We start from the raw sequence: 21,259 nt of genomic DNA on the forward strand, positions 1-21,259 counted from the left end.
GCCGTAGTGGCTGCACCCACACCCCCGTTCTGCGCATGCGACGCTGCCGCAGCAGGGAAGGAGAGAGCGCCTCGCTACGGGCCGCGAGTGGGGTCAAACTTATTGGGAAGTGGGGCATAGGGAGACTGTACAGTCTCGAGAAAGGAAAGTTCAGGGGGATCTCACAGTGTGCATAAATACCTGAGGGAGGGTGCAAAGAGGACAGAGCTGGATTCGTTTCAGAGGTGCCCAGCGCCAGGACAAGAGGCAATGGATACAGATTGGAGCACAGGAGGTCCCCTCTGAAAACTGGGAGCAATTCTGTGCTGTGCAGGTGACAGAGCAGCAGCTCAGGCTGCCAAGCGGCTGACGGGTCTCCTCCTCGGAGATCTTCAGAAGCTGCCTGGACCTGATGCTGGGCTCCCTGCTGTGAGTTCCTGCTGGAGCAGGGGTTAGGCACAATGGGCCCAGAAGGCCCTGCCAACCTTTGCTGGTCTGTGATGCTGTGATAACGCAAGCATCCGCTTGGAAAGTGGCGTTTGCAGCATTGAAGATGTTTTTGCCTATGCAGTTTGAGAGAATCACACCATCTTTCTGCCTGATTAAATCTCTGTATTGGACCCTTTCTCCAAAAACAAGAGCTTGGTAGCATGCTCTGCTAGTAAGTAAAACCCCATGCAGTTGTGTGAAAGATCAGAGTCTTGGCTAGAAAAAAACCCCCTGCATACTACGCATGTAAAAATCTGCATGGCTGCCCAGAATGTGGCCTGTTTTTCAGATCACTGCTGAAATGCACCACCTTCTGCCTCACCATGCTCATATGCACCATTTGATTTCCATAAACGTTCAGCAAACATCAACAAGCATCAGTGGTTGCAACTTTTTCTACATGGAGGAATTCCACACTTTTGCTTCATACACACTTCCAAATCAGGTACTGTTTTGTCAGACTATCCCTCTACCACCATTTGTTGCAGAGCAACAACATGGGCAGAATGTTGTCAGGAACCTTTACTATCATACCACCAACATCTGCTTCTCCCTCATGGGCCAACATAATAAAATAGGAGGCATTACTTTCAGAGCAGCCCTGTTATTTGGTACTTATAAGAGCTGACGGTCATAAAACTGGTTCTATTAGCACATCCTTCTATTTAAATCAAGGGCCCACTTTCCATCTGAACTGCATACAGAGATGGCCTCTGAAATAATGAGAACCACCTTATCCAAGCAGAAAAGCTAACACGTTGAGCATCAGTAACACCCCCTTGACAGCACAATATATTGGACACAACTGCTTTGAAAAATCCCCTGTATGTCAGCAGGGAAGAGATGTCCCATCCTCTCTTCAGCTCCATGACCTTTTGTGCTTGCCAGCTTGACTTGAAATGTGACGGCTCACTGCACAGAGGGAATACAGTGTCACAGAGAAAAGAACTTGCAGCTGTGCATGTTCCCCTCATTGAGGCTTCTAGAGAAGCAGAGCTGCCTGCAGCTGCCCAGAGCCGTGTACCACACAGTGCTCAGCCACAACCTGCTGTCTCGTGTCTTCATGTCAAGCAGTGTCATGTACTGTGAGATCTGATGCATCATTTGACAGACGTGGGAATACGAAAACAATTTAGTCAGAGTGGTATCAAAATACATTTACAGCATTTTTCCTGCTTCTTACAACAACAACAACAACAAAAATCATGAGACTTCATGTTATTCTTACTTACGGAATACTTCTGATTTTCTCAGATCAAGATTATTTCCATGAATTATTTCTGAACGTTTTCCACTGAGAAACTTCCAGGTTTCTTCACAACCTCTTGTTTGTGATATTTATATTTTATTGCTCTTGGATAGCTTTTTTTCTTTTTTTTTTTCTCTCTCTTTTTTTAATGATATATTTTTACAGCAGATGTATTTCTTATTCCCTACAGGTTTACATATTCATGTAATATGTAGTCTTCTTTGGTCAGGACATAATGAAAGAGCAGCCAGCAGCAAATGACAGGGAAATAAAAGACCTTCTATTACACTCATTGGTTATTTGGTTGAACAGATAGATTCATGCATCCTGTTTACAGGCAAGGACTGAACAGTAGCTCTTCTGCTGTCATGACTTACATCCAGAGTTGAGTTTCAAAGAAAAAAAAATAACTTTGAAGTCCTCTTAGAACCATACAAATTACCTTCACTGCTTTTTCTCCCATTTGGTAAAACAGAAGCTACGTATGATCAGCCAGTTCTACCTTCAGCTCTGTTGCAGTGTGGCAGTAGGACAGCTGGACCTCTTTCCTCATGTGGCAGCTGGCATTTTTACAGTGCTGCCTATCACTGGATAAGTCAACCCAAATTTGTTTGATTTATTCATTTATTAGCATATTTTCTTGGCAACCACTCCTGTATTTATAACAGAGTCTGCAGAAAACAAACAAACAAACAAACAAAAAAAAGAATAAATACGTGTATATAAAAATACACACACCACTTAAGTATGACATTTTTACTGAAACTCACTGTGAATGATAGTTGGTTTGTCCCACCTTAATGCATAAATTGTATATATTAGTTAAGCATTTTAATGTAATTTGATAAATATTTTAGCTTGAAACATAGTTACATACTTAAATTTAAAAAAAAAATGCTTCACTACAGAAGCTTTTAAAGCAAATTTGATGTGATCTGAATCAAGGAAGCATCTTCTATTCTAAACTAAGCTTTTAGGAAGGTAGGTGATTGAGTAATCAATTCATCTAGTACACCTTACAAGAATATATGCCATTGAACTAGTAATATATTCAGTTTTGTTTCTGATTTTAGAGTTTGCTATGACCTTGAGCAATCTTGCCTCCTATTCTATTTCTTGTTTAATATATTTGATCATTTTTTGGATAGCATCATAAGACCCTGTCCTCTTGCTTTTGGAATTCTTTTGTAAGACACCTAATTAATTCTTTCCACTTCTTCTCCCTGTCCATTCTGAATCTGCATGACATGGAAACCACATTAATTAGTGGGTGGCAGAAAGGAAATAACTCTTTGCCTCTTATTCTCTCATTTCTCATATGTAGCATCCTGGTCTGTTCAGTAGAACTAATATGATGGAAACAGGAAGATGTAGAAAGTCACATTGCTGCTTTGTTTCTTTATTAGTCCAGTTTTGACCCACTTACACACTATCTACTCTTTCTCCCTCTTATAAAGGATTTCCCAGTATAATCGGAACGTGGACTGCTGGAATGCTGAGACAATCACTTATCTTTCTCTTTCTACTCTTCAATCAGATCCTCATTATTGCTGTTTAAATAATTTCACGTCTCTACAAATACTAACTGTGAACGTATGAGTTGGGCATTTTTTCCCATTCTGTGAATTCATGCAAGGAATAAAGAGTGCAAGGAAAAATGGTAGCTGAGAGATCTGATCTTCTGACTATTATAAGTTTAGCAAAAAGCTTAGGAATGTTAGAAAATATGATAGGCTGTCTTCTGCTGAAGCTTTGGATGATGAGACTGAGAGGATTCTTGGCAATGTTTTGTTTACAACAGGAGCTCATCACTCACTACCAGAATTTACTTAAGTAAATAGATGATATAGTGATAGTGAATGTGATATTACAAGTTAAAATTGTCTGTTGTTAGGGCTATTCATGGAATCTGAGCATTGAACCAGTGCTCCAACCCACACTCCTGTAAGTTGCACACCTACCTCAGTGTGGGACTTTCCCTTAGTAGTGAACCTGTCTAAATTTGACAACAGGGAACTGTTGTGAGTGGGATCATACTTAGGGATACTCAGGTGCCATAATGTAAGGTCTCAGCTTCATTTCAGGTGCACAGCCAGGCACTTTCACATGAATCAACATGCAAGTCAAGAGCAGACTGCAGTTTGTTTGAGACAGACCTTTCTCAAGTGGATGCTGTGGGAGTGTGCTAAGAGATATCTTTGGATTTGATGTCCTGTCCTTTTAGGTGACTTCAACCTGCCAGACACTAATTGGGAATACCACACAGCTCAGGCAAACAGGTCCAGGAGATTCCTAAACCTTCCTGATACAGGTAAAAAGGCAGCCAACTAGGAAACGTGCACTCCTAGATTTGTCGTTTGTAAGCAGAGAAGGTCTTGTGGATGAAGTGATGATTGGTGGCTTTATTTCATGGCCGTATTGACCATGAAGTAGTCTAGCCTAAAATCTATGGTGATGGGTGGAAAACTGTCACCACAACTTCAACCCTGCATTTGGGGAAAGCAGATTTCAGGCTGCTCAGGGAACTAGTTAGCAAGGTCCCCAGGGAAACTGCTTTTGAAGGCATTCAGGGTCAGGAGTGCTGGTCATTTTTTAAGTACTACCTGTTGAGAGCATGGGAGCAGGCAATTTCAAAATATCAGAACTCATGCAGGTGGTCCAAAAGGTTGGCTTGATTGAGCAGGGATCTTGTTTTGGAGCTTAGGTGGGAAAAGAATGTGTATGTATGGCCACAGGAAGCAAAGTCAGGTGACATGGGAAGACCACAGAGATGCTGTTTGCTGTTGTGGGGAGAAAAGCCAGCTGATAGCGTGGGAAGGTCAAGCTGGGTGTTAGGAAAAGGTTCATCACCAGAGAGGATGGTGGACATGGAACAGGCTCTCCAGGGCAGTGGGCGCACCCACAAGCCTGTTTAAGGAGCATTTGGGCACTGCTTTTAGGCACAGGGTTAGAATTTTTTGGTGGTCCTGTGTGGAGCCAGGAGGTGGATTCAGTGATGCTTGTGGGTCCCTCTGAACTCGGGGTATTCTGTGGTTCTGTTTTTAGCAACCTGTAACTGAAACACAGTAGTGCTGCCTTTGTGTTATTATGATATATAAAAGTGCTTCCAGTGATGAGAGAATACAGAGCCCAGGACTGATATCCTGAGGTAGCACCTGAACACAGCAGTCAACTCACACGTTATTCCTATGCTAAGTACACCCAAGCACAGAGACCCAGCATGGATATCCTCCCTCGGCTGAGGGCTGAACATCATTTAGGCTGTGGGCACTCCGACAGTGGAGGTGTTCAAGACCAGGTTGGATGGGGCCCTGGGCGGGCTGGTCTAGTATTAAACGTGGAGGTTGGTGGCCCTGCCTGTAGCGGGGGGGTTGGAGATTCATGATCCTTGAGGTCTCTTCCAATCTGGGCCATTCTGTGATTCTCTGATCATGGGTGAACGGCGAAAGACAGAGCGGAACGGGTTCTCATTCCGTCTTCTTCCCCGCTTTCAACATGGAGAAACCCCACGAAAGAAGTGGGAAAGACCAGCCGCCTATACCGCCACCGCAAGACGTAACTCCACCCTGCTGCCTCAACCGCTGCGCACGCGCGATACCAATGCTCCTTCCACTCCTTGCTGTCCGGCAGCTGGTGATGAGTTCATCCGCAGGCGCCGCGCCAGTACTTGGAGAGCCCTCTGCGGCGTCGCGGTGCCGGAAGTCACTCAGAATCTGCAAGGCGCGTAACGATCCTCTCTGCCCTACTTCCTGCTTCGGCTTCAGCCTGCGGTGGGTGGGGTGAGCGCTTTCCCGGGCCGCGATCTGAGGCGCTCTCGCGAGAGCTCTCCCTCTTCCTAGGCCGGCGCTGAGCGAGGTAGGTGCTCGGGCCTCTCTCGGGCCTGGGCGCCGGCGGTTCTTTTTACCCTTCCGCCGCAGTAATACGGCGCCGGCTGCCGAGTGGCGCGTCCCGGAGCCCCGTCGGAGGGGGATGTCTCCGATTACCGCCTGCCTGAGGCCCGATGGTCGCGGGGCTCCGGGATCTGGGGGAAGGGAACTGCCGGGGTTCTCCGCCTCTCTCCCCTGGTCGCGCCCTGAAGGAGGCCGCGGTTGCGGAGCTGTAGGCCGCAGGGCTGGACCAGGGAGCTGGGGCTGAGGTGCGGATCCTCGGTGCCGGGAAGGACGCCCTGCTCGGCGACACGTGGGCTCCGTGAGCGGCCGGCCCGCTGCTGGGACCTTGCTGGAGCGTAGAGCACACGCGGAGTGCCGCGGTGGGTCGGCCCTTTCTTACCCGTCCGGTTTTGGCCTTGCAGCGGTCATTTTACCCTGGAGTGTTGTGCGGGATCTGCATGGCCCCTGAGATTGTCCTTGGTTTCACTTTAAAGCATGTGGCTGAAATCCAGTATATTACTGTACTTGTAGCAGAGGACACGTTCCCAGTGGCAATTGAGACGTTCTTTTGCATTGCAGAAAGGCCATGTTCAGCTCAAGTGCAAAGATTGTGAAGCCTAATGGTGAAAAGCCAGATGAGTTCGAGTCTGGTATATCCCAGGTATGTGTGTTTTCCTTCTGTTGTTCAGTAAGCCAGTGCAGATTGACAAGTTAGTGTTTTGACAGCTCTTTAAAGCTTAAACTTTAGGGGTGATGCTGTCTAAATGCATTTCTTCTCTTACTACCCTGAGTGGTAGTCTGCTTTGTGTTCCTGGAATCATGAGGTATTGTAGAATGGCTTGGGTTGAAGGGGACCTTAAAGCCCATCCAGTTCCATCCCCCTGCCATGGGCAGGGTTGCCATCCACTAGATCATGTTTCCAAGCAGTTGAGTTTTTATGCATCTGTCACCGTGGTCTGTAGGGAAAGAATATTTGGTTTAAAAATATATATAGTTGCACTACGTCACTGTGAACACGCTTTATTCTCAAGGGTTATTTATGAATTGAACTGAATGGATTTTTCTGCGACTTTGTTTTCTCTAGGCTCTCCTGGAGTTGGAGATGAACTCTGACTTAAAGGCTCAGCTGCGGGAGTTGAACATCACAGCAGCTAAGGTAGGCCAGGTGTTCTTGGCAAAGAATTGCTTAGCAGCTTGCTGTCTGTGTTAATTTTTGCAGATGTTATCATGCTTGTTGAATGGTGCTTTTTGTTATACATGGCCTATGATTGCTTTACTATGTGCTGTTGTAGCATATCTTCTCACATTTGGTATTAAAACATAGCATCTTGTGATAACTTCTTGCTTAGGACTTGGTTTGAAAAGTCACTAGAACTTGAATGACAGTTTGATGTTTTAAGTCAGCATGTTTAGAATCAGTAATTTATGTTGCATCTCTGCAACCTGGACTTGAGACCTGAAACTGGCTTTTTTGTGTAGATGTCTGCTTAGTAGGTATGTTTGACATACCTCATGTTGGTCAGGGGCATAAACAATAATAATTCTGGTAAAGTTAGCTTGTAGTAAATGCTCTTTTAGACAACAGACAATAGATCAGAGGTGGGTCAGTGTAGTAGGCTGACTTGATGTAGATTGGTTTTGCTTAAAGTTTGGTTTGTAGAGCCAATTGAATCCTTAGAGTAGGAAGAAAATATAGAGAATTTGTCAGGCAGGGAGACTGGATGGAACTTCTGAAGCTAATTGCTGTAGCCAGAGTTAGGCAGGCTGCTTTTTTTTCTTGTCCAAGCCCACTGATATATATTTGCAAAGGCAGAAACATCACGGAGTTGAGTTAGGGTGTGAGAATGCAGTGGTCAGCTTGGTATATGAGTTCACTTCATTGAAGTGGCCCTTCAGAAGAGCTGTTCTGCTGCTGAAGTACAGTAGTGTGTACTGTCTGTAGTGAGTTTTTAAACAATGTTTTAATTTACCAAGCTTATTCTAGCTACATGGTCTTATGGAGACACTTTGTGGGCATCTGAATTAGCTTATGTGGGAGCACAGCTGGTGAAACACAACTCAGCTTTCTGCCCTGTTGAAGAACCACATGTCCCTGTGGTTAGGTTCATGGGAGAAGTGCCGTGTAAAATAATGCAATTTCCTTGCCTTTTCGACAACTGCTGAAGAAAAAAAAAGAGGAGAAGAATAATCTGTGTAGGTATGATGCAAGCCTGTTAATTGGAGGTGACGAGGAAGTGTTTTGAGTAGTGATGCAGGCCTTGTCAAATAATAGGTAGAAGGTGACTGCCATGAAGTAGTTACTCAAAACACAACAGTTATTGCTGTAATCTTTATCTGCATTAGAAGCGAATCTTGCAACTTGGTATCAGCATGTGAGTAACGTTTCAGATGTGATGGTAAGCATTCAGTATGGTTAGAATTTTCACTCGTGAGTCTCACCTTGTTTTGCTGTAATGCATATTCTTACAACAAGTGCTCTGACAGAGGGTTTTCTGTTTAATTCTTGCTCTTACATGCATTAAAATAGGTACCTCCTGGTGCTCTTAGAAAGTTGTAAGCAAAGTTATCAAATGTCCGTGTTCAGGGTATTCATGATCAAAGTGAATGTTTCTTCTCAATCCCTAGATGATGTTTAGCTTCTACTTCTGTTTCAGGAAATTGAAGTAGGTGGTGGCAGGAAAGCCATCATTATCTTCGTACCAGTTCCTCAGCTGAAATCTTTCCAGAAGATTCAGGTGCGGCTAGTTCGAGAGCTGGAGAAGAAATTCAGTGGAAAGCATGTGGTGTTCATTGCTCAGGTAAAAACACCAGTCATGGGAGTGTTGATTTGAAGGGATCCCTAGAGGTGATGTAGTCCAGTCTCCTGCACAAGGCAGGACTGTTGTCAGTGTTCGGTCAGGTCAGCCATGGTTTTGTCTAGAGAAGTCTTGAAAACATCCAAAGACTGAGATTCCACAGTGTCTCTGGATAATCTCTTACACTGTTCCACTACCCTGCTTGTTTTGTCCATTCAAGATAACAGCAATACAATGTGTATTTTTGTACTAGCAATAAATGTAGCGTAGTCCCTCTGTAAATGTAAACTGAAATGATTACTGCTAACAGCCAAGGCTAGATAAGCTTTTTTTTGTGAAATGTGAAGTTTTTTTTTTTTTTGAGGAAGATGACCTAACCTTCTTGTTCTGGCCTGTTGTACTCCTTTAGAGGTTTGAGAAGCAAAGCTTTAAAATAGAGCTAATTCTAAGAGTAGCCTTACTACAGTTATGTAAGCTAAGCACTTAACATTCAGGTTAATGGGAGAGAAAGAAGATCTGAATCATGTGACTTAATCTCAGTTCTGAATTTATGGAAGAAGCTATGCCACAAAAGGTGATGGATGGATCTTTGGGGAGTACTAAGGGGAAAACAGACTTAGAAATCTGTCTGAAGAGTGGACAGTTAACTACTTGTTAGGCTGCATCTCTTCAGCAAAAATTCTTTGTAATGTAACTTCAAGACAGCCAGATTACCTGACCCTGAATCTTTGTTTGAAGAAGACTTTTTCTCATGGAGTGCTTCTGGCTCACTGTCACCAAAGCAGTCTGTGTTGTAAAAGGCAGCGTGCAGTTCTGCTGAAATGTTTTCGAACATGGCAACAGTATGGATTATAGTACCACCCCATGAATACAGTCATGGAGAAGCTGTAATGTGTTGCTGGAAAATGCTGCAGGTGGCTTCAAGTGCATGTACAGCTCAGGGTTTTAAAATATCTACTCTTGAAGATAGGGAAGTACAGAATAATTTTTGCTAACCTAAGCTGCTATAAATATCTGTAGGTGCTGCTCTTGGATCAGAGTACTTTTAAATCAGGGGACTGTATAATATATTGCACAATTCATGCTTGTGCTTCTGTCTAAGATGTCCTCTACCTGTATGTGGGATTTAGCTAGCGTTTAGTTTGAAGCAGGAGGAGTAACCTCAATCCAGGAGAAACTTTGGTTTCTATTCCTTGACTAAAAAATAGAATCACAGAATCATAGGGGTTGGAAGGGATTTCTGGAAATCATCTAGTCCAATCCCCCCAGCTAAAGCAGGTTCCCTAGAGTAGGCTGCAGCATGTTTAGATTACTAATGTTTTTTAATAAGCTACCCTTGCTGTATTCATGGGAGGTGGGGGTAATGAAATATGAATCTGCTATTTCAGAGCACTAAAATAATTTCTCATGTATTGATGAGAAATAAAGTAATACCAGTATTTCAGCAAGTAATAACAATTTCTAATGCTGATGTAGCCTTGGGCATACTCAAGTGTCCATTTTTTTTGGTGATTTGTGCCTGTTTCTTTAAAAAAAAAAAACAAAAACAAATGGAGCATGGTAGTGTAAATGCTGCATACTACGAAGTTGCATCTTTTTTTTTTTTTTCTTTAACAGAGAAGGATTCTGCCCAAGCCAACGAGAAAAAGTCGCACAAAAAACAAGCAAAAACGTCCCAGGAGGTAAGTAAATTAGATTAGTGCAGAATGTCAGCCTTCATTCAGAACTTGGTAGCTCATTCAAGTAACATCTAGTTTAATTTATTCTTTTTTTTTTTTTTGAGAAATGACTTAAATGATTGGTGGTTTCGTCCTTCTTATTGCTTGATAGTGCTGAAGTAGTATTTGTCACTTCTCTGCTAAAGGGTGCAGTAAATAGACAGTCTTTGGGCAGTGTATTGCTTTTCTTAGGAAAAAAAAAACCCTTCATCTGTATTTCTCAATAAAGCTCTAGCCAGTTTGTAGCTAGCAGTAGTGACTTCAGAATAGTGGCTTAGGTGACCTGTCTAGCTGCCTCTGTTAGCACAGTGTCCTGACAAGAATTTTTATGACTTTTTTTAAAACCGTATGAATAGTTGCATGGTAGACTGTACAAAAGGCAGGGCTGTCATGCTTGAAGTAGTTCTCCCTGGATGCAAGTTCAACAGCAGTAGTATAAGTGACTTGCATTAAATGGCATCCCTGCTTGTTTGATCTCCCTGAGGTATTGCTAGATACACGATGCTAGTGTGTCAGTGCCTTGTCTTGGCTGTGCTGTATCTCACTTTGTCAGCATGTAGCCCAGGTAGCATGATCCTGTAACTTCTCTCAGTCTTGGTGTTATGCTTGTGCCCGGCCTAAACTGTGTTTTGGCAAAGATTTTAAAGTTGCAATTTCATATTAACTTACGTACCTGCAGTCCTGCCCTTGGAAGACTTTCCTTCTGTTACCTTATAACTTGTGTTGCACAACTGCTAGAGAAGTTGTATCTACGTACCCAATCAGCATGCTGCTGTACTTAGCAAGAGGGAAAGAGAATTCTATGGTTCAATGTCTGTCCTTTCATAGCCTGATACTAGGTCAGACTAATAGGGTAGTAAAACTGTGATATGTGTATTACAAATTACAGAAACTTGATGGATGTATGTCTTCTCATATCTATGCTAATTTCTGGAAGTTTGAAATACAGTTGTAGACATAGGTCTTTGTTATTAGTGATACTGCCTTGAAACCACGGATAGGAAAGCTTGTAATTCTATTAGTCATCTACTTATAAACAAAATGACCTGGAGTCATTTTTTCTAATTTTGGCTCACTTTCAGACAGTTCAAGGAAAGAACAAAAGTATAATCCATATTTTCTAAGCAAGGGCTAAACTTACCAACTAGATTTTTCCCATAATACACTGTAGATCACTTAGCTTTAGGAAGATGGAAAAAGCAGTGTTTTCAAAACTGTCTCTGCTATGAATGTGTTATGTGTAGTTTAAGTATGCAAGCATATAAACTCTTCTGGTGAATGTCTGGCAAAATTGCACATGGGACAACTTAGTTCTGAAGTACATAAAATATTCCTTAGATGTGTAGAGTTAGACTGCTTCAGTGTTCTTTGGCAGAGCAATATATGATCTCATAGGTCAAAAACCTGTCTACTTATTTTTTTTCCTCATGCTCTTGTTAAGGCCTACGCAGCTTGCAGAAGTTTAGCTTTTATTCTTTTCCTATGACCTGTGAAGAGATGAAATTGTCACCATTGCAGTATTTATTAAACAAACAAAAACAGCACTTCACTGAATTTTCAGCGGAGGCATAGTAGGGAAGGTTGAAGCATTGGCTGACTAGAAAATTTAGCAGACAAGATAATTTGGCCGAAGGACATATTTTAATCATACAAATGTGGTATTTCAGCCGTACGCTTACTGCAGTGCACGATGCCATTCTTGAAGATCTGGTCTTCCCAAGTGAAATTGTGGGCAAGAGAATCCGTGTAAAACTGGATGGCAGCAGGCTCATAAAAGTCCATTTGGACAAAGCACAACAGAATAATGTTGAACACAAGGTAAACAAATTTACATTACTATGCGGGATGGAGTGGTGGCATTCTGATTTGGCTAATTCTATTAAGTAATACAGCAAAAGACTGCTTTAGGGCTAGTGACAATGGAGATATTCTTTTTTGGCACTGGAATAAGATACTAAAGATCTGGCAAGGCAGTTTTCAATGGAAGGTCTAGCTCAGCTTGCCAAAACCTGATTGCAAAGTAGCTATATTGGTTTCATCATGCATTTGTTTTAGAGTGGAGAGTCCAGTTTTGATCTTTAACAGATTTGCTTTGTACAACCTGAAGCTCCCACTCACTTTGCTTTTTTTATTTTTTCTGTTTTTGTGGGAACACATTTAGGGTAACTTAACTGCATGGATCTCCATTGCTTCCAAATCAAGGAGACTGTAAATATTTTTAGAGAATTTTGTCTTCTATGTAAATGCTCAGTTACCTTCATCTGAAAATAGAAATAGAGAAAGAAAATAATCAGCCTGTGAATTCACTTCATAGTGATGGTACAGTGGGCAAAAGATGTAGTATCTAAACTATGTTAACATTGATTTTTATCTTTCTATGCAGTGTATATAAACAAGATTGTCTGTCTTCACAGGTGGAAACATTTTCTGGTGTCTACAAGAAGCTCACAGGCAAAGATGTGGTGTTTGAGTTTCCAGAATTCCAGCTGTAAAGTACAAAAGATGGCTGAATAAACAACTGTTCATATAACAGAGTAATCTCATTTAAAGTTCCAGTTCCATGAACCTAGGTGGGAATTAACTGGTTCATGGGACTTCTCTACTTTCAGAATGAATAGCGTTTGTGTACCAAAGTACTAAGTTGCCAGTGTTTTCCCATGACCTTTTTAGGTTATTCTTGACACTGTCAAAGCACTACTGTGGAGGAAAGAGTCTAGTCTGCACAGAGAATCAGTTTAGAAAAACATAAAGAAAAATGTCAATACTCACTTTCTTGGAGAGAATGTGAAGACCTACCTTAGAGTAGTTGTACTCCTGAGTTTTTCGTGTAAGACTGTCAGTTGGAGATTCATATGTTCCTGATGTTAGTAGTGCTATACAAAGCAGGTGTTGACCTTTGAAACACAAAGCAATGACATACCTGAAAAAGGAGTATGATATTTTGGGTAATGTTTGGGAAGACAGAGACTGGATTGGAGGTAACTTCCATGCTTATTAAGTGGCAGAACTATGTTACTGACTCTTATCTAAAAGCAGTTCTTGAGGCTTCCTGTTCCCAAAAAGAATAAGATGGAAGACGTTTTCATTTCTGAGGGATTGACCTTCTTGCTGGATGCAGTTTTATAATAGTTGATCTTGCTTTCAGAAGTCATGAATTTTTGTTTCCATGTATTAGCAAGTATGTATTTTAGTACTGGAATACCTTAGGTAGCCAGGCCATCTCTAATAACTTAAGGCTGGGATAGATAGGCTATGGTGAAGAAATGACTTCGGGAATGGTATCTCTGTATGGTGTTCTACCATAATTCCAGATGTCTTTGGCCACATGGGGAGAGGTGGGGAAGAACTAGCTGTATGATAGCAGCTGTGACAGTGCTCCAAAAGCCATGCAAAGTTGGCATCTGTACCTATGTCTGGAAACACCTGCAGCACCATTTTTTCCAGCTCATGGCAGAATGACTCTTTAGACTTGTGTGTGAATGTTCTGAGCAATTTATATTAATATAGTACTTAACCCTGCTGAACTGACTATTCTGCTACTTAGGAGGAAGTGGATAATACAATGAAGGGCACCTCATTACAGAGATGGCCTAATAGATGGAGAGACAAATAGGTAACGGGCCATATACCAGGAGCTCCTAATAGCTTGCATCTTTCCCCTAGAGATTAAATTCAAGGCAAGTGCCACTTACTGTGAGTCTTTGTACCTTTACTTCCTTTTCTCATTTACTGTGGTTTTGTTGGCTTCCTATTTTATAGCTCTTTTCAAGAGTGAACCTATTTGAGTTGTGCTGTAGTTTCTGTTTAGTAGCGCAGGGCAGAGAGCAGTAGGTGGCTGTTTTTGATGTAGACAATACAAAGAGAATAAAGAAAATACTTATGCTCTGTTGTAATTAGTAGCTAGTTTTGAGCTACTTACTGAGAAGGCTTGATTTTTACACAAAACAGGATGTAGTTTGAAGAATTCTCTATCCTTCTGTCTCTGGAGTGTATTCTTGAATTCTGTCTGTTTGGGTGGAGTGATTCCAGAAGATGGTACAGCAAAAGGTGTGATAGAATTCAGATTTTCATCAGTAAAATGGGCATTAGTCAGGTTGATGACATGGGGTTTGGGGAGGAAATCTACTCTCAAGTCAGACATGTTCTTCTACAACAGTCAGAGATGATATCCTGCGCAAATAGTCACTTGCTAGCTTGGGTTGGAAGAAGCAGTTAAGGGACTGTATGGAGACTTAGCAGATGTTATCTACATTTAGGTAGAAGTTGGTGAGCCTACTGGGGCTGTGTAACATCTGCAGGTAGAGGCGATGCTCAGACAGCAATCTTCAGTAGGCAGTATTTCTTTTTCCACAGCAAAACAGGCTTGCTCTCTTAGTAATAAAAATGTCAGTAGCAGTTCTAGTTTTGAAGCTCTGGGGGACTTGGGGTGGAAATCAAGTAAACTGAACACGAAGATTGCAAATGTTTGCAGGCATTGCCAGATGGCTGTAGATTTTTTTTTCTTGGCTGTCATTGTAAGCCCTTTGAACTACATGAAATGCAGAGACCTGTGATGGTCCTATAAGCAAGTTCTTTGAAATGATAACGGACAAAATGATGTTTTTTACATAAACTAAGGTACAAGTAAAGGTGAATTTTTGTAGCATAAAAATACCACGCAGGCTGCATGCTCAGCAAAAGACTTTTGTCCTAGTTTACCTTCATTCATGGACTCCCTTGTGTCTTAGTGTCACTGATACAGTCATACAACTCCCTTTCTCCCTTGACAAGTGCATCAAATGAATGCCTGCAATCTGGAAAGTCAGTTGATGCCATCTGGTCAAGTGCTAATGAGGCTGATGGAATACTGATGTCAAATGTTACCTTAACCTAAAGGAGCCTCCAAATGAGATGATGCTAGACTTTCCCTGTACCTTTCATGTGCTGTCACATTTGAACTCTGAAAGCATGATTCCTCAGGAGTTTATTATTGGTCTTTGTGAAAAAGTGATGAGGCATTCTGTACGAAGTCCTGTGCAGCAACTGTATGTGGACAGTGTCAGTGTGGAGAGACAGATTGCATACTAATAAGTATAGAAAAACAGATTCTTGCCTAGAGTAGCCCAATCAAGCAAAATGAGAAACAGAGACATTATGCTAGGTGCTCTTAAGGCTTGAACCTGATAAGACTTTCCGTATGAATTTCGCAGACATCTTCAAATTTTTTTTTATCTGTGAGGAAAGTTGGTCCTGGTTGATGTCCATTGGAGTAGGTATATAGATGTGTTACTGGTCTAGTGTGAGAGAATATGCTTGAAGTGCTTGACTTGTGCTATCATGCATCAAGTAACACATCAATAGAAGACGTCTCATAAGTCCCTCTTGAATGTAAGTAGGAGTATCTGGCAAGTTTTAATGCTACCATTCTTACTTATAGAATCATAGAATTGTTTGAGTTGGAAGGGACCCTTGAAAGTTATCTAGTCCAACTCCCTTGCGATGAGCAGGGACACCTACAGCTCAGTGAGGTGCTCAGAGCCCCATTCAGCCTTACCTTACCTAGGTGTCTCCAGATGTGGGGCATCCACCATTGCTCTGGGCAACCTGTTCCAGTGCCTCACCGCCCTTGTAAAAACAAAAAAACAAACAAAAAAAACCTTTCTTCCTTATATCCAATCTCAATCTCTCTTCCTTCAGTTTGAAGCCATTTCCCCTTGTCCTGCCTCAGCAGACCTTGATAAAGAGTCCATCCCCTTCTTTCTTACAGTCCCCCTTCAGATACTGAAAGGCCACTCAGGTCACCTTGAAGCCTTCTCTTCTCCATGCTGAACAACCCCAGATCTCTTAGCCTTCAAACAGTGTTAAAAGAAATACTGTTTCTCTTGTATTATGAACTTCAAGAACCTTTTTCCTGTGCCTTCATGTTTCCTGAAACTTCTAAGCAGGAAGCTTTAGTCTAATTTTGAGTTACATCTAAAAGACAGAGCAATACCAAAAAAAAAAAAAAACAAAAAAAAAAAAAAAACACCCTAGACTGTCTTTGATCTTCTGTGATATGGGCTATCTAGGTTTCTATAGCTGTATCAGAATGATAAGATAAAAACTTTTGATTATGGAAAGTCATACAGTCACAGAAAAGGAAGCATTATGGCTAGACTAGGGGAGTGTGAGTCCCTTTCCACTATACAAGCTTGACTGCAGCATCAATCAGTGCAAATTGTTGATCCCTTTGTAAGTGGTTTTGCTATGCTTATTGCTGGCCTTGTGTGTGTGTAAAAACTTACATTCACTAAGAGTGAATGTTCCCTGCAGAAAATTGCACGTACTTCATGTTATTTCTTGTGATCAAGAGGAGAAAGTCTTTGGCTTTGTTACGGATTGCAAGTGCGTCCTCTACCCATCAATTACTGCTCTTCCTTCTTTCTGTTTTTCAGGAAAATTATTCTTAAGCTTATCACAGTGTTGCTGCTGCTAGATGTTGTTAAATAGTTACTAGCTAATGGGCCACGTAATGTTACCAGCTTGGATTTTTGTGTTGACGTAGATTCATAGAATTGTTGGAGTTGAAAGTGACCTTTAAAGGCCATCTACTCCAACCCCCCTGCAATGAACAGGGATACTGCAGCTAGATCCAGTTGCTCAGAGCCCTCTCCAGCCTGACCTTGAATGTCTCTTAGGATGGAACATCCATCACCTCTCAAGGAACCTGTTTGAGTGGTTCACTACACTTACTGTAAAAAAACAGCCTGTGAAGTGTTCCATCTCTTGGATCATTTTTATGCCCCTCCTCTGGATGCTATCCAGCAGATCCATATTTCTTCTGTACTGATGATTCCAGGTCTGGACATGGTACTCCAGGTGAGATCTCACCAGCATGGAGAGGCAGGATCGCATCCCTCAACCTGCTGATCATGCTTCTTTTGGTGCAGCCCAGGATATGGTTGGCTTTCTGGTCTGTGAAGGTATGTTGCTGGCTCATGTCCAGCTTGCCACCCACCAGTACCCCCAGGTCCTTTTCTGGCTGCGCTCAATCCTTTTGTCCCCAGCTTGTACTGATGGAAGAGTTACCATGACCTGGGTGCAAGACCTTTTCAAGTGGATTTGTTGAACCCTATGAGGTTCTCCTGGCCCCACTGCTCGAGCCCATTTAGGTCTCTGGATGGCATCCTGTCCCTCGGGCATGTTGACCACACTATACAGCTTGATATCATCTGCAAACTTAGTGAGTGTGCTTAATCCCACTGTTGATGTAACTGATGAAGATATTAAAGAGCATCTGTGCAAATACTGATCCCTGATGGATACCACTTGTCCCTTACCTCCATCTGGACATTGAGCTATTGACCACCCTGCTGAGTGCAGTGTAGCAGTCAGTTCCTTGTCCATCTAATAGTCCACTCATCAAATCCATGTATTTCCAATTTTGAGAGAAGGATGCTGTGAGGGACCATGTTAAAGGCCTTAACTGAAGTTTGGATAGATGACATCAGTAGCACTTTCCTTGTCCACTGATGCTGTTGTGCCATTGTGGAAGGCCACTAGCTTGGTCAGGGAGAACTTGCCCTTGGTGGAGCCATGCTTGTCTTCGATCACCTTCAGTGTGTCTAAGTGTAACTTCCAGGAGGATCTGTTCAGTCGTCTTCCCAGACATCGAGTTGAGGCTGACAGGTAGTTCCCTAGGTTATCCTTTCTACCATTCTTAAAATTGGGTGCAATATTGCTTATTTTCTTGTCACCAGGGACTTTACCTGACTGCCATAACCTTTCAGATGTCATCAAGAGTGGCTTGGCAACTACATCAGCCGGTTCCCTTGGGGCTATGAGATGCATCTCATCGGGACCAGTAGACTTTCAGATTCCTCTGGTGATCATGAACTTGGTCTTTTCTGGTTCAGATGTGATCTTTCCCTGGACAGACAAAGATAAAAGTAGAGCCAGGTGTTGGAGAGATTCTTTCTCATTAACAGATAGGAAATAACAAAATGCAGTCTCGCAACTTCTGCAGTTAATGCTACTTAGAAAGCTAAATTGTACACTGTTGTATAAAAAAACAAACAAAAAAAACCTGGGTTGCTGCTTTTGTGCTGAACTTTCTCACCCACATCTGATGTGCTGTACAGAAAAGACATTAAGGATTATGGTTTCTCTCCTGTTCATCAGCCTAGAGTGGTGGTGTCTGCCCTTTCTGGCTCCATTAGTGGAATGAGGTATGTATGGATATCTTCACAGGGGCAGCGCTACAGACTTTTTTTTCCCCCATTTTTACATGTAATAAAATTGTTTCCTATTTTCTTAGCTAAATGATTGTTAGGTGAAGCCAAAGGAAAAGGGAAGCATCACTTTGTTGTAAGGAACAAAGAAGGGAGTCCACACAGCACTCTGATGTGCGGATCTGTACCAGGGAGAGGTGGATCTGCTGTGATTTTTTTGCCTTTTTGGAGTTTGCCCTGGGAGTCTTATCAAGGGCTCGTTAGTGAGGATGCTCTTATTTTTAAGAAGTGGAACAGTATTCGTGTCACAACTTGTGATGTGCTTAAATCCAGCAATTGAATTCAAATTTTTGACTTATTAAAGAGTTTGGCTATTGGCAATTTTCATCCCTTAAAAATCTGAACTAGAATGTCACCTGTCTTGCTTGAGCAGGGGTTGAACAACAGCACCTCTAGAGATCTGCTCCATTATCAGCCGTTCTGCGATTCTTTGATGCTATTGGATGTTTTACCAAACCGAGGAGAGAATTCTGGGCCTTTGTCTTTCCAAAACAGTATTTTTAAATGGATATCGTGTTTTTCGATGAATATTATATTTAATCCTCTTACAGACAAGGATAATTCAAATTCTCTATGGAGAGAGCAGAAGAATCTGCCTGAAGGCTCAGAGAATGTATAAATGCATTTTTCCCTGTTGTTTCAAGAAAATACATTCTTGCTTTTTTTTTTTTTTTTTTGAACTGTTTCAATCCAGATATTCTCATAGCTGTGTCAGCATGGTGTATAACCTGAGTTTGAAGGCTGAATGGATGTCTGGCTGTGGACTGAGCTGAGATAGCTGATCTAGGTTTCATGCATTTCTTGGATTTGCAAGCCTGAGGGTTGTCCCTCCAGCAAGGGTGGCTGAAAAACTTGTGAACCAGCTCTTGAACTGCCACAGTTTGCAGGCTGGCCTATTAATGTTTGCTCAGTTGCTAACAGCTACAGAGGCTGAATAGCTGTTGTTGGCTTGGCTAAGCTACGGAAAGGGACAGAGCTAGATAGAGAAGATGGAAGGTGAACACTTAAGTTGATCTGGCATAACCTGGGAAGCAGCACCACAATCTGCCCATATCAGTCCAGCTCAGATGAGGTCCTAGCATGGCTGTGCAGCCTCCAGTCAGTTCTTTGTGGCTGAGGAATGCTACTGTCCATCTGTATGAGGAGTGCACCTCTTCCAAGTTGAAATAAAACAATACACTTTCTCATTTTTTAACAAATACACTTCCATTACATCTACAGTGTTTGGCCTTCACTTTTGAACTCTGTGCATTTACATTTATTCTTCACTTCTCTTTGCCCGGAGTTTAATTCTACCTTTTCTAACTTTCCCTGAAATGGCTCTTTCTCCCTTCAATTCTGCTTCTGGCCTCAGTTATTTGCCTGTTTATATAGGGAGAGTAGATATGTATGTAAATGGCTGTTGCCTTTGCCATCGTAATATGATCTTCAAAGGCTTGGACTGCAGTCACTTGGCTGCATTCTTTACATCAAACGTTTCTCTCAGCAAGCTGCTGCCAACAGAGGGCCCAGTCCTGGTAATTGCCTTCTGATCTTGCTTGAATAACAGTGCTTGTACACATGAAACTGCTTTCAAGTTAGAGTTGTGCAGTGCTTACAGTTATGTTAATTCCACGATTTTCTCATTTTTATTGATGTCATCTGGAAGTGAGCATCAGCTCTTAACATCTTGTGATTGTTTGGTGTTGTTAAAATACAGAAGCTGATAGGGATGGAGGAGAGTTAGCCAGGTTCTAGTCCAAACTGGCAGCAGGGTGGTGTAGGAAAGGCTCTGCCCTTACTATAGCAATTCCTGAATGCGAGGCACTGCTACCTCTGCACCGCTGTGACAGCTGCAGCACTGCTGTCTTGTTTTTACCCTTGCTGCCTGTTGAGCTACGGCCTCCATGGAGGTGGGGATGTGCTGGTTGAACAAATTTTCTCCTCTGGAAGAGCATGGGATTGCTCTGCCAGTAGCACTCTTCCCTCATCAGCAAAGTTGCTCAGCTGTGAGGTGGTGGAGCTTGAAATGAGAGCCCTGTTGGGAAGGATGCTGCACAGCCCAGTGCATGGAAAGAAGTGCTGGGAGGGCTCTTCTATGGGAGAGAGGGAGAAATATATCTACTGGGGTTGCAACCTGCACCACAACATGAAATCCTCAATGGAGAGGGCCTGTACCTCCTTGAGAGCAAATCAGAAGGCCGACAAACACACACACATGATGCTATCACAGCTTTCTCTAGTTCCATTGTTCTGATTTCTATTCTGGGGAATGTATGAGATGGTTCAGCTGATTAAGAGGAAAAATAGTTGTACAAGTGTTTAGAAGATATAACAAAGGATTTCTGAATTAATTTTTCCTCCTTTTTGCTAACACCAAGTGATATCAAAAAGTATTCTTAGAAAAAAAAAACGTGGGTAACAATCTTAATGTGGAGTGTTGAGTGGGCTCTGAAAGTTGCATGTTTTTTACTCAAGAAGTCAAAGATGCTACAACCAACTGCAAAAATAGGGAGAGTTCCAGTGAGAAAAATATGTTAATTATCCACATAATGTGATCATATTCAGTGCTGCACGCTGTGTGTTTTTACTATCAGTTGTTAGGAATTAAGCAAAGGAGAGAAAGTACTGTAAAAGCGCAGTGTGCTTGTATAACTTAGAGCTGCATAGATCTAAATGGTTAAAAAGGGGTTCTCTGCTAGAGAGGAGGAGGGGAGAGTAAGAGTGCATTCCCAAAAAAGTACATTCCCAAAATAAAAAGCTTACATCATGGACCTCTTCAGCTTTCCCACACTTCTTTCCTAATTATTGTCCTGCAGGACAGCTGATCTATTTCAAACAGGAAGCTGTTTACAGATAACACTTGCAACTGTGTTGTCTGATTTGTTGAACTGTCGAAAAGCAAAAGACAACCTCTTTCAAATTAAAAACT

The 21,259-nt window shown here is 42.2% G+C and overlaps 1 protein-coding gene across 4 annotated transcripts; it reads left to right on the plus strand.

Annotated features, from left to right (window-relative positions):
* Nucleotides 1-5,546: 5,546 nt before the first annotated feature.
* Nucleotides 5,547-12,629, plus strand: RPS7 (ribosomal protein S7). Of its 4 annotated transcripts, none has more exons than XM_046939141.1 (7): nucleotides 5,547-5,966; nucleotides 6,118-6,247; nucleotides 6,671-6,742; nucleotides 8,241-8,384; nucleotides 9,999-10,063; nucleotides 11,767-11,917; nucleotides 12,514-12,629. In XM_046939141.1, the coding sequence occupies exons 2-7, from the start codon at nucleotides 6,173-6,175 to the stop codon at nucleotides 12,589-12,591; spliced, it is 585 nt and encodes a 194-aa protein (XP_046795097.1). In that variant the 5' UTR covers nucleotides 5,547-5,966; nucleotides 6,118-6,172; the 3' UTR covers nucleotides 12,592-12,629. The 4 variants fall into 4 exon arrangements, with proteins under 4 accessions (XP_046795097.1, XP_004940572.1, XP_046795096.1 ...); XM_004940515.4 differs by having other exon boundaries at nucleotides 6,166-6,247; XM_046939140.1 differs by having other exon boundaries at nucleotides 5,547-5,572.
* Nucleotides 12,630-21,259: the final 8,630 nt, after the last annotated feature.

The sequence above is a fragment of the Gallus gallus genome, chromosome 3, assembly GCF_016699485.2.
Source record: "Gallus gallus isolate bGalGal1 chromosome 3, bGalGal1.mat.broiler.GRCg7b, whole genome shotgun sequence".
Classification (NCBI taxonomy): Eukaryota; Metazoa; Chordata; class Aves; order Galliformes; family Phasianidae; genus Gallus; species Gallus gallus.